A 12,895-nucleotide genomic window follows, 5' to 3' on the forward strand; every position below is an offset into this window, starting at 1 on the left:
TTAAAGCCAAAATCCAACGGACTCTCTAGTCGTCACCAACACCACCACCACCTCCCCTTCCTAGACAAGGGAAAAACATCAACCCCATTTCTCTTCTTTCAAACAACGAAACTTCAAACCTTAAAACAATCTAACATTAATCTTCACAACCCTTTTTGCTTTTTTCGTTTTTACTAAATCCCTTTTTTTTTCTTTTGCTGATAATCAAGCAAACATGAGTCAGAGGGACGATGCTGAAGAGGCAAGAGATCAGCTTAGGAAACCTTTGCTCCAGACAGGGAGTTGGTATAGAATGAGCTCAAGGCAATCCAGTATAATGAGTTCCTCCGCTCAGATGCTCCGTGATGGTTCTGTTTCTGTTGTTCTTTGTGTCCTCATTGTCGCTTTAGGCCCCATCCAATTCGGTTTCACTGTAATAACCCCCCCCCCCCCCCATATAGAATTTAATCTCTTTCGATTATTTTTAGTTCTTAATTTATATTATGTTTCATTAATTTTGAGTTTTTTTGTGCATGATTGTTTAGTGTGGTTATTCTTCGCCTACACAAGCAGAAATCATTAGCGATCTTAAGCTTTCTATTTCAGAGGTTTGACTCTCTTTTTTTTAATTCTGTTTCTAAATTTAATTTAATTTTGTTTGTTTAACTTTGTTGTGATTGATTTGATTTATTGTGTTTAGTTTTCGATGTTTGGTTCATTATCAAATGTGGGTGCTATGATTGGTGCTTTAGTAAGTGGCCAACTTGCAGAATATATTGGTCGAAAAGGGGTAATAATTTCTCTATTTTATATATTGAAATTCTACTAATTATAATCAGTTATCTGAAAGAACTAAATCTTTTCGATTTTTCACATGTGAATTGATTCTTTGAATTGCTGCATTGTTGTGTTGTGTTGTGTTGCAGTCTTTGGTGGTCGCGGCGGTGCCTAATATAATTGGATGGCTAAGCATATCTTTTGCTGTTGTGAGTAATTAATGATAGTCTTTGATCTTTATTAAGTGATGTGTGTTGTTTATTATTTGAGGTGATTGTAGATGATTCATTTATTTGTTGGTTTTGTAGGATTCATCATTTTTGTTCATGGGAAGGTTGTTGGAAGGGTTTGGTGTCGGTATAATCTCATACACGGTAACTTCGAAGTTTGTTGGTTTTGTTTTGTTTTAATTGATCTATTGGAAAGAATATAAAAAGAATGATTGGTTTTGTTGGGATTGTTCTTGTGCAGGTACCTGTATATATAGCTGAAATAGCGCCTCAGGACATGAGAGGAAGTCTTGGATCGGTTAACCAGGTTGGTTGTGCTTTCGAACCATTCTATTCATACTGTTTTTGTTATTCTTGATGTTATTCATGTTTTAATGATTGATTTAACTACTCTTTTTATGAAATAGCTCTCAGTGACAATTGGAATATTGCTGTCTTATCTACTGGGACTTTTTGTTAATTGGAGAGTGCTTGCTGTTTTAGGTAAGTCCCTTCCAAATCTCTTTTAAGCCTATTTATCTTAGGTGAAAGAACCGAATGCTATCGACAAGTTTTTGAGTCAATAATTGAGCAAAAATGACTAGCATATGTGAAGTCCATGAAATTTTTTGTTTCTTGAGAGGCGGGAATTCTCTGTATTTGTAAAGAACAATTAAACTAGTTTGCTATGATATTTGATGTTACTCATAATTAAATAGTTAACAAGTGAATATTTTTTTTTATTAATGGAACATAGACTCTGATTTGCAGGATGTTTTCCTTGTGCCCTATTAATTCTTGGCTTATTTTTCATACCCGAATCTCCTCGATGGCTGGTATGGTTATACACTCATTCATGTTCTATTTTTGGCATCTTCTGAATTTGCTCACTTCACTCTTTATACTTTTTTTTTTTCTTGATGTATGGGGTCGGGGCAGGCCAAAATGGGGATGACGGAAGATTTTGAAGCCTCTTTGCAAGTTTTACGAGGATATGACACTGACATTACTGCTGAAGTGAATGAAATCAAGGTATCGAGCTGGACTATGTCAATTTTTTTTGGAAACTTGAATCAACTTGGCCATAGGACTTCCACTTTGCGAACCAAATCATGGTTCATGTTAATCTTTAGACCCTTTTCAAAGTATCATCACTAATTACCATTTCATCGGTGTACTTTCTACAGAGAGCTGTTGCATCTTCAAGCAAAAGAACAACAATTCGTTTTGCAGATCTCAAGCGAAGAAGATATTGGTTTCCTTTGATGGTAGATGGTTTGTTTAAAATTTTGTTTTCTTGCCTCTGCAACCTTAGAACCAAAATGTTGATCCGGTGGTTATGCTGCAGGTAGGAATTGGATTGCTTGTGCTCCAGCAATTCAGTGGTATCAATGGGATCTTTTTCTATTCCAGTAACATCTTTGCAAATGCTGGTTAGACGAACACTTCCCTGACTTTGATCTCCAATTTACTGTTCGTTTAGGCTTCTGAAAATCATGTTTTTTCCTTGTACACTCTCAAGTCAGGACAGTATTTCAAGGCCTGATTGTACATATCATTTTGATTTTTGATGGTCTTTTTTGTGTATCTTACATGTAACTTTTGTTAGGCTCACCATATCACCTAGTTTTGCCATAGGGGAAGAGCCTGCTTTTTCTGGCCAATCAGTTTCAACTAATTATAGTTCTTAAGAATCAACAATCCAGAATTACTCTTAAGGCTACTCGAAACATTTCTGTTTATTGTTATTCTAGTGACCTATAATCCAATAGATTAAATTGATGATTTACTAAACTATCATAATCTTGACAGGAATTTCCTCAAGCAATCTTGCTACATGTGGACTTGGAGCTATCCAGGTAAGAGCACGGCTGTACACTTATGTCATGATTCCATTGCCCCTTGGACTTAATTTTCTGGCATTCAAAGTTTGAAAGAAATTCTTATCTGGATTATATAATAATTAGTTGTTTCTTTTTTAGGTCATAGCCACTGGGATCTCTTCGTGGTTGATGGATAAAGCTGGGCGCAGATTGCTTCTTATTGTGAGTTCTTCTTTTGTTTGCAAATATGCTATTTTATTTGGGTAAAGGATAAAGTTTCAAAGATGTCTAATTGGAATCGCTTGCTCAGATATCTACAACTGGAGTTACTCTTAGCTTGCTTCTGGTTGCTATTGCTTTTTATTTGCAGGTTGGTAATCCTACAAAGCCTATGATTTGTTAATTTCTATGTACTTAAAGTTCATTGTTCATCAAGTATCTGCCTTAAATTACCGCCGCCAAATTTTGATTTCTTATTCTCTCTGGTTTTTCATTTTGTACCAGGGCATTTTACCACAAGATTCTGATTTGTATCACATAATGGGAATTGTGTCACTTGGAGGACTTGTGGTATGTTTATTGTACTTTGAATATGTGTGCATCCACTCACTTGTCTGTGGCCTGCCTTAAAAGCGATTCTCTTTCTTTTTACCCAGGCTGTGGTAATTTTCTTCTCAGTGGGACTAGGAGCTATTCCTTGGATCATAATGTCTGAGGTATCCGCATCTTTTTACTTTATATTAAGCATTAACTCTGACAATATTTTGGCTTCTATGGGGCATAAGATTTGTTATGCTGAACTATATGATTTGGAACATGGAGATTTTGATTTGTCAAATGATTTTATTAGTTATTGTCTGACTTGGACAGTCCGGCCTTCTGTTCTTCAGAACTCTAAAATTCCTTTTCAGTAAGACTCCAATGCTTTATGCTGGGTCATCTAGGCATGCACCAACTCAATAAAGTGATTTCTTTAAGAGAGGAAAATAATAGACTTAGGAAATAGTCTGGTGTCTTGTGTGAGAAAAATAGATTTGTTAGATAGAAGTGTGTTGAATCAATTGTCGAAACTTAGTTGTCTTTATTTTGGATGCTTTATCTGTTTCTACTTATGACTGCAATTCAAAACAGTCAAACCAGGAAATATAATCAAAGAATCACTTGTGCCTAGTACAAGTACCTCGGATCCCAGTTCGTCATGGTGGAATATTCTTTAGCATGCACGTGCACTTGTGCATTATATGATTCTCCACCATCACCTTCTAGTGGAGGTCTATGATTTTGCCCTTAACCCCTCCATCCATGATAGTTATTCAATTTTGGCTGTAGGATGTGATGGAACTACAGTCAGATGCCAGCTTATGAAGTTTATTAACGTGTTTAATGATGGTGAAAAATTATTCATGAATTGCTTTCTTAAAGTTCTCAGTTTTTCTGAATGGTGCATTTCAGATTCTCCCTGTGAACATCAAGGGCATCGCTGGCTCGGTTGCAACATTGGCAAATTGGCTTGCTTCCTGGCTTGTTACAATGACTGCAAACTTGCTCATGAGTTGGAGCAGTGCAGGTCTCCCTCTCCCTCCCTCCCTTCCTCCCTCTATCTCTCTCTTTCATATTTCATGAGTGCATGTCTGCGGCACCTGCACACAAGGATTATTCTAATATCTAACTAATGAAACAACTGTTCTGTCAACAGGGACCTTTACTATTTACACGGTGGTCAGTGCTTTCACTGTCATTTTTGTGTCTCTCTGGGTCCCTGAAACCAAAGGAAGAACTCTAGAAGAAATACAATTGTCGTTCAGATGAAAGTGTTTGCTCAAGCATACGTGATCCGGTTTGCATGAAATTTTTTACTTGTGAAAATGATTGAATTGTATACGTATTTTTTTATTTTTTTTTCTTTCCACGAGTGTTGATTTGTTTTGTAAAAAGTTAAAAAAAAAAAAAAACAAAGGTGTGAAGGAAGTTAAAATTTCATTAACAATCTTCTCCTTACAATAGACATCGAATGCCAGAGAAGTATCACACTAACAAGGAGACAAGTAGTACAAATTACAGTAAATACTCAGGCAAAATGAAAGATATTGGTTGTCTTATCACTTCTGCTCGTCATTTTCAAGCAGTGAAGTAAGAAATTGCTTGAGACATTTATTATAGACACAAGGTCGTTCCAGTTGAACTAAGTGACCTGCCTTCTGTATGCCCTGAAATGTTACCGTCTCGCCTAATTTCCTGTAATCACAAAGCAAGCCATTTTAGTATATGATGCATTTGTAGTTGCCTGTACTCACTTGCTTTTGCAGGTGTTTTGAGGATTTTCCAATTTGCATGCGTATGTGTTCCTGTCTGTGTCAGCTAATCACTATATATTTTCAATAAGATTCATTGATTTGTGATTCATATTTACAAAGACATACTCTTTCATGTTCTGTGCATGCTCCAGCTTGAAGATTTGATCATTCTCCCCCCATAAGAGATGTATTTTCTGCAACATGTATGGCGATGATAACATGTTTAACAGATATATTAGAAGAAATAAACCTGAGGAATTAAACGCTGAAATTACCTGTACAAATTTTGGGATGGTTGGATCTTTATTGTTGATGACTAATCCCTCTAGAAGTTCAGCTCTCTCCTTTCGATTGGTGAACATCACCTGCGCTAGTCTTCAGTTAGTGCATGCTAGCTAAATATTTAATCAGAACAACCAAACTGTAAGGACAAAACAATGCAAGGAATGCTGATGTGAAGTCTTGTTCATAGCAAGCCGAGAATTTTTAGTGTGGAGGTGAAAGGGCTTTGAAACAGAAAAATTCTTTGACAATTCTATCAGCCTTCTGTCAAAAAGTGTTTAGGTAGAGGTGGTTGAACGGAACACTTAAGCTGAGACAAAAAGTGTCCCAGATGGGATTATTCTTTCGTCAAAAACAAGGGAATTAAAACCAGCAATATGGATTGATATACAAAATTAAGTTTACAAGATGATGCAAGTCAACAAACCTCGAGGTAGTCTTTGTGAAGCCGATTTGGGAACCAAAGCTTCTTGTGAGTAGCAACAGAAAGTAGTGCTTTAAGACCGTTAACAGAATTAGGCAGCAAAAGTTCCGAGGAAGACTTGAACCCAAGCTCACTTAGTGTTGCTTCACTAATTGAGTCAGTCATTGCCAGGATTGAGCCGGATATGACCATGGCCTGAACCAGGTCAGGATACAACTCAGCCATCTTAAACGCCACCATGCCACCGTAGCTAAACCCCACTAATATACACTTCTCTACTCCTATCTTCCTCAGACCCTTCACCAATGTTTCTGCTTGAAACGTTGGCGACCGGTCTGTTTTATCAGTGATTGAGCCACCGAAGAATAGAAGGTCAGGGATATAAACTGAATACTTCTTGGTTAAGGCACCAACTTGGAATTGCCAAGTGACAATACCTTCAGCAGCAAAGCCATGGACTAGAACCACTACTGGTTTGTTTGGTTTGGTTAAGGTTGGGGTGTCGTTTTTCTTTTCACCCTTTTGAGGTTTCTTGACGGTCTCATTTGGCACCCAAAAGTTCATGACTGTCCCTGGCTCAATCTCTACTATGTGGGGTTGCACTCCTGCCATTTTCATCAGGCCATGCAATAATGGCTTCTGTGCTGCCACTAGGTTCACCATCTTTCTGTGCTCGTGCTTGCTTTCTTTCTGCTTCAAGCTTGAGCAATGAATGACAACAGAAGAGGGTTATAAACTGCCAAGGAAAGATGGTTTGGTGCTAGGTTGTTATCAGTTGTCATTAAAGTGATGGTGGTGTTTGACAGAGAATCCAACAGGCAGGGCATATTTAGAAAACAATATAATTTCTGGATTGCTTTTATAGGCCAAGGGGAGCCAGGGCAGATGGGCAAAGGCCCCATGCTGTGAGGTCTTGTGGTTGACAAAGCTACCTTTGCTGATGCAAATTTCTTGCACGAAACCTGTGTTTTATAATTCAAAGTTCAGTGTTTTTAACCTAAAGTTGTTTGATTTTGATCACCTGCACTGCCTACTAACCCACCTCATGTCTCTGATCTAAGCCCATTGGCTTCTCACCAAAGGTGGCGTACGCAAACACGTTCCCAAGAACAATTGGTGGATTTTCTTTTTTTCTTTTAATAATCAATATATTTTCATATTAATTCCTCGGTACTGTAGAAGAAGAAGAAGAAGAAGCAGCCTGCACCCTACTCTTGGTACTGTAGTTTTGTGATTATTATATTTTGATCGATTGCATTTGAAATACCTGTTTGGTTTTTGGTGTCCCACATGGAAGTTAATTTGAGGAGGTTTTGAAATATGGGACATTACTTGTAGTATGTGTTTCTAAATTTGTCTTTAAATGAGGATATTTTTATAATTGTTTGAAAAGAGGTTTAATTTCAATTAAAATACAACCTAATTTAAAATATCTTATCCTCAAAAAAATAAGAAGAAGAAGAAAAACACATCCTTTAAACCACTAACATGAGCTACAATTGCAATTGTTCAGGAGGGAAAATAATTAACTTGAGAGAGCGTGTGTGTGTGTGTGTAATTTAGTTCAACAATTTGCAATATTGACTGTTTTTTTTTAAAGTAAATTTACTTTTATTCATCAATAAAGATATTTTTGAATCAAATTATACGAGAATAACTGTTTGTTTTTGTGTTTTAAAATTGTTTTTGAAAAAATTTAAATTTTTTTTATTTTTTTCTTTACTTCAAATTAATATGTTTTTGATATTTTTAGATCATTTTGACGCGTTGATATCAAAAATAATTTTTTAAAAATAAAAAATATTATTTTAATACATTTCTGAATAAAAAACTTTTTGAAAAACAACCACAACCACACTTCCAAACAGATAATTTTAAAAACTCACCCTCACATTAATTTATTGCACTCTAAAGAATTTTATTAAATTTCTTTAAATACTTGTACTAAGATTTGGACCTAAAAATTAAGAGATTGAATAAACCTCCTTAATCACTACACAATTTCCTTGAAGTTTTCAAAATAAATTTGAAAGATGTTAAATCTTAATTAACCAAACAGTCAAACATACACGGAGAAAAAAAGTCAGACATGCAAAAGAAGTGAATGATTTAAAGTATCACAAGCTCTCTATGTCCAATTCTTCAAGTTTTTTGGGGAAAGAGACTGATTGATATGTATGGGAAGCATGAGAGGAAGCAAGCTCTAGCAATTTCAACGGGCCCGTGATGGAATGATGGGCAGCTGACAAGTCGTCGGTGGAGTGGTATTTATTATTTAAGGTCCGATTATTTTTTTGTTTTAAAAAAAATTAAATTTTTTTATTTTTTTATTTGCTTCAAATTAATATTTATTTGGTGCTTAATCATTTTAAATGTCAAAAATAATGTTTGAAAAATAAAAAAAAATAATTTTGATACATTTCCAAACGAAAAGCATTATTACCATACTTTCAAACACCCCTTTAATTGCAACAAAAATGATACCACAATTTTTAAATGCCCTTATGATGCTAGGATTATGCTTCTTCATTTTTGCACGTATGATGTTTCTAGTTTATTGACCCGAGTTATAAGTTTGAAAAGTTAATGTAGGTCAACATCTTTTTTTATATATTTTTTTTAATTTCATCATTCGACATTAGTTTCTTTTTTAAATACCTTTATGGTTTTTTTTAATTTTTTTATATTGAGTTATCTCAATCTCATGATTTAAGTCACGAGTTTTGCGGGTTAACTTGCCTCTGTCTGTTTATGTGCTAGAGGCCATAAGATGTATGTGTATGGGTGGGCTAAGGGGTGTATGAGTATGGGTGGGCTAAGGGGTGCACAAGGAATAATCCATTACTGAAAAGAGAAGACCGGGCTGCGTTCATTTATATTCACGGATATGGGCAGGGCTGTAAATTCTGCATTACTTAAAAATGTTTTGATTAATATGTTAATTAAATGGAAAATAAATAAAAAAAAGATTAACTATTTTTTATTTAAATAATAGATTCAACAGATAGGTAGAATATATTAGAAACTTCACGTGTGTATTTTTAATTAAATGATTAATATTAAATTATTCCATGAATTAATAAGTATAAAAAGCAAGAAACCATATACTTCTCCAAACTAAATAATATTAAATTTTAAAATAGATAAATTTAAAGAAGACTTTTGGGAGCCTATATTGAATTTTAAGTACAAAAACTAAAATCATATATACCTTTCGATTATTTTATATTGTTTGTTCAAAAACATTTATTTCTATAATCTAAAAAAAAAAATTGTATTTCTAGTTAGCATCCTTCTCCATTCCCTCCCCTCGAATCACCTTCTTCCCAGGCAGAATATTTTAATTTTATTCAAACTCAGGGCATAATTTACAAGCCAAATACACGAGACAATACTAGCTTTTTTAAAAGACGTTATTGATTTTGTTGGTTCCAACCCTAGCTAAGGCTTTCTGTCGACTACCCAAAAAGAGAGAAACCAAATCAAACCTACAAGGATAGTTCTGAAACCTGGCTTGCCTTGATGGGTCGACCCGAGGCCCGGCCGACCTGGAGCTATAGTCGGGCGGGCTAAAGAAAAAATAAAGAAAGTCAAAACTCGGGATGACCCGGCGATCCGACAGACTCGGCAAAACCTGGTTGCAACCTGTTATTTTTTTTTCTAAAATGACGTCGTTTTGATTTTTAAAAAATAGAATTAACTCAAGCAACCTGGTCAAAACCCGGAACCCGGGCCTTAGACCAGGTCGACCACCAGAGCGGGTTTAAAAACTTTGCCTATAAGAGATTACTTTAATCCCCATCTCATTAATTCAAGAAAAAAAAACAATACGAAGGTTTTTAACCACCAATTAATTTTATAATTAAGGCATGTTATGATTTAGAAAATAGTTTTAAAACCCGACTCAGTACAGCTTGACAAGTCAATTCTATTGATCTAGTAAGTTCCGGTCAAAACTCAATTACAACATATCGATTATTTATTTATTTTTAATAAAAATAATATTATTTTATTTATAAATAAAAAGATTGATCCGAGCTGACCTAATGCAGTTTTGATCCAGGTGGAACACAGGGACCGGTTTAAAAAAAATGTTAAAGAGTCGACATTGTTTAAAACATTGTGAACCACATGACAGCAATTCCATCCTCGTAAATGTTGAAATCCAAGTCTTATGTGCCTCTACAACGCATTGTCTTGTCTTATTTACTGTCCTTTTTAAAATGCCCACAAAGATTATAATACTTTGACCCGAAGATCACATGAAAAGTATATCAGATCGATCATTTAAATTTCCATTTATTTAATTTATCTGTACTCACCTTGCACAGGTATCACTACTTGATCTCATTCTTTAAGATCTTGGAATCTCTAGAACTCACACCATATTTCTTAGCATCGACTCTTCCTAGCTAGCTACTCTATGTTGCTTCTGCCTCTGTCCTCCATGGATGTGTTGAATCATAATCCCATTAAATTAACCACAAAAATTATGAGTTTTTACTCTTTACATCATATAAGCTATGTTAATTACCATAAATAATACAAATATAAGCTATGTTAATCACATCATCCGGGCTAAGCACACTAGCTAATTATAATAATAGCATTGTGACAGCATCAACCAACTAATCATTTTTTTTTTTTGTAAAAGAGAAAAAACAGAGAGATAAAAGAGCAGGAAAAAATAATCAGACAGTACCATCTGGGTTTCCAATTTTATGCATTAGAATCCAATTTGACGGTCAAACAAAACTCAGGGACTATAGTAAGAGGACAAACCCATTTCCATGTTCTGAACAAGCACAGTGTCTGGCTCAGAAGAACACATCGATCCCTGATCAACATTGTAATTGGACAATCAGTTGAATATCTCTCTCAGTTGTGAAATCCATGAAAATGAACAACCCACCAAAAACATAGCTTCTATCATTAAAGGTAAACAACTTCAGTTTACATTACATAATCATAAGCTAGTGTCCTATAATGTATATGTGTGTGGGTGTGTGACCTAGCTAGCTAAGTCAGTGTTTTATTAAATAAAAATTGATCAAATTCATCTCATCGAAGGTGCATTTTTTTGTTTGTCATGGTCATCAATCTACATCTCATTCGAGTATTAAACCTGAGAAAGAAGTGAAAGTGAAGTAACAGAAAGGTTTTATGTAACTGAAAGATGGGAAAAGTTAAAGATAGCTAAGGAGGCCTAAAAGAAAAGCAACTAAGAACATAGAATTATCCCGTTTTCACTCCATCGATGTAAGAAAGGAGAAAGGGGAAACTAAAGAAAAGAGGAAAGAAATCAAAGCAAACAAAGAAGAAAAAAGAATTTGACAAGACCATTATATTTATGGTCCATATAACATAATCATCAATGTAATAAACATCACCAACATCTTCGACAACATCGTTTTGTGTTTTGAAGTCACTTGCCAATATTTCATGATCTTGACCGTTCTTCCTTTCTTTTGCTTTTGGTACTCCATCGAATTTCTCAGTATCTTGTAAAGTCATGAACAAGCTGGCTAGGCCTGTCTGTGACATTGAGTCTCCAAGAAAGGAACGGGATGTTATTGCCAGTATCAGAATCTCGATCATTGTCTTCTATGAACCTGAATTCATTTGCCGGAGAGAAACATGGCATTTTTTGGGTCTGAACCCATGAATTGTTTTGATGATAACCATAGTGCTGCTCCATTGCACCTGAGGCACTTGCATTGTTTGCGCTTGCGGCTGTTGCCCTTCTCTCTTCCTTTTTGAACCGAATTCCACACGCATTGCAAAGCGACTGCAATTCACATACACATTAGGATCAGTCATCAAATGCATTCATCGCTATGAATTTACAATAAAAAGGACTAAATTTTTGTTACAAATACAAGCATTTAACTATATCTAATAGGGCATGGAATTAACTAGTACCTTAGGGCCTCTTGGACCGTTTCTCCAGAGAGGAGTAGAGGTGGTGTCACAATTAGCACATCGGCGAGCAAGGAGAGGATCGTTATTGGCCAGGTTGTTATTGCTATTATGACTGCTATTACTACTTCCACGGCTAGTTTTATGGGCTTGAGGTGGATAAGGTGTAGAATTATTTTTTGTTTGCAAAATATCCCAACAAAAGTTAGACATGCAAGAACCAGAACGGCGTTGATCATGCCGCATCCTTTTCTCATCGTCTTCACTTAAACGAGTAGATGGGGTTCCTAACGAAAGAGTGCAATCAACAGAAGACGAAGGGGACGTGACAGGGTACATGTCTGTTTCATCAAAAGATTTGTGATGGTTTGGCATGGAAAATAGCATGGAGAATGAGTTGCTCTGGGTATGATACATACTACATGAACATGGACCTACCATATTACAGTGAGAACTACTGCACCTATGCATCATGGTCGCCTCTCTTTCAATCTCTTCAACCAGTTTCTGTTAATAGCAAAAGATGAATTGGGCTGGTGCCAAAATGAAAGATGAATAGGGGTTTTTTCTAGTGTTTGTGCAGGATTGAGAGAGAAGAGAGGAATGGGGAGAGTAAGGCAATGAAGAAGTGGGGGAATATGGCAGGTTTATAGTTAGAGGGTAGCTAGCAAGTGACAGAGAGAGTACAAGCCAAAACAGTAAGCCTCCTCCCAGAGTGAGAGAGATGCTACAATAATATAGTGTTTGAATAAGAGAGAACTTTGAAGGGAGAGCTCAATATATGGTACGAGAGGGGGAGAGGGGGGGGGGGGAGAGAGTGTGTGTGGAGTACTAGTAGTATTGTCTGGTAGCTTTATAAGCTAATAAAATGGTGAAATACCAGTCAGCACCTGCAGTCCACGTTGTCGTCAAATGCAAATGAAGATAACTTATACGTATATAGTAAAGAGAGTTACAAAGACATGTAGACAGACATGGACCCAATCTAGCTTCTTGCAAAAAAGAGAGAAAACAAAGAACAAAAACACACTAAAAGGAAAAAATCTCCATAAATAAATAAATACAGCTTTATAAATCACTCATGTATGTTGGGCTACGAGAGAAAGGGCATGTGTGGCTAGAACAAGACTAGTAAGGCTACAGGTTCTTTAAGTGGTATAGGTCACCATCTTTGTGTAGATGTTGGAA

General features: G+C 35.8%; 3 protein-coding genes across 3 annotated transcripts; 1 reads left to right on the top strand and 2 right to left on the bottom strand.

Moving 5' to 3' along the window:
• Positions 1-4,775, top strand: LOC7473186 (sugar transporter ERD6-like 6). Its single transcript, XM_002310772.4, has 18 exons — positions 1-412; positions 525-587; positions 680-769; positions 906-965; positions 1,065-1,130; positions 1,228-1,293; positions 1,394-1,469; positions 1,737-1,801; positions 1,905-1,997; positions 2,153-2,233; positions 2,314-2,398; positions 2,778-2,824; positions 2,948-3,010; positions 3,099-3,158; positions 3,293-3,358; positions 3,445-3,504; positions 4,241-4,355; positions 4,485-4,775. Exons 1-18 carry the CDS (start codon positions 215-217, stop codon positions 4,595-4,597), a joined length of 1,467 nt encoding a protein of 488 aa, XP_002310808.1. The 5' UTR covers positions 1-214; the 3' UTR covers positions 4,598-4,775.
• LOC7473185 (uncharacterized) lies at positions 4,749-6,622 on the bottom strand. The gene is made up of 4 exons (XM_002310202.4): positions 5,792-6,622; positions 5,358-5,447; positions 5,209-5,276; positions 4,749-5,023 (listed from the first exon to the last, which is right to left on the bottom strand). The coding sequence occupies exons 1-4, from the start codon at positions 6,449-6,451 to the stop codon at positions 4,888-4,890; spliced, it is 954 nt and encodes a 317-aa protein (XP_002310238.3). The 5' UTR covers positions 6,452-6,622; the 3' UTR covers positions 4,749-4,887.
• Positions 6,623-10,931: 4,309 nt separating this feature from the next.
• LOC7480128 (GATA transcription factor 18) lies at positions 10,932-12,895 on the bottom strand. The gene is made up of 2 exons (XM_002310201.4): positions 11,711-12,895; positions 10,932-11,576 (listed from the first exon to the last, which is right to left on the bottom strand). Exons 1-2 carry the CDS (start codon positions 12,179-12,181, stop codon positions 11,283-11,285), a joined length of 765 nt encoding a protein of 254 aa, XP_002310237.2. The 5' UTR covers positions 12,182-12,895; the 3' UTR covers positions 10,932-11,282.

Source organism: Populus trichocarpa, chromosome 7 (genome assembly GCF_000002775.5).
Source record: "Populus trichocarpa isolate Nisqually-1 chromosome 7, P.trichocarpa_v4.1, whole genome shotgun sequence".
Lineage (NCBI taxonomy): Eukaryota > Viridiplantae > Streptophyta > Magnoliopsida > Malpighiales > Salicaceae > Populus > Populus trichocarpa.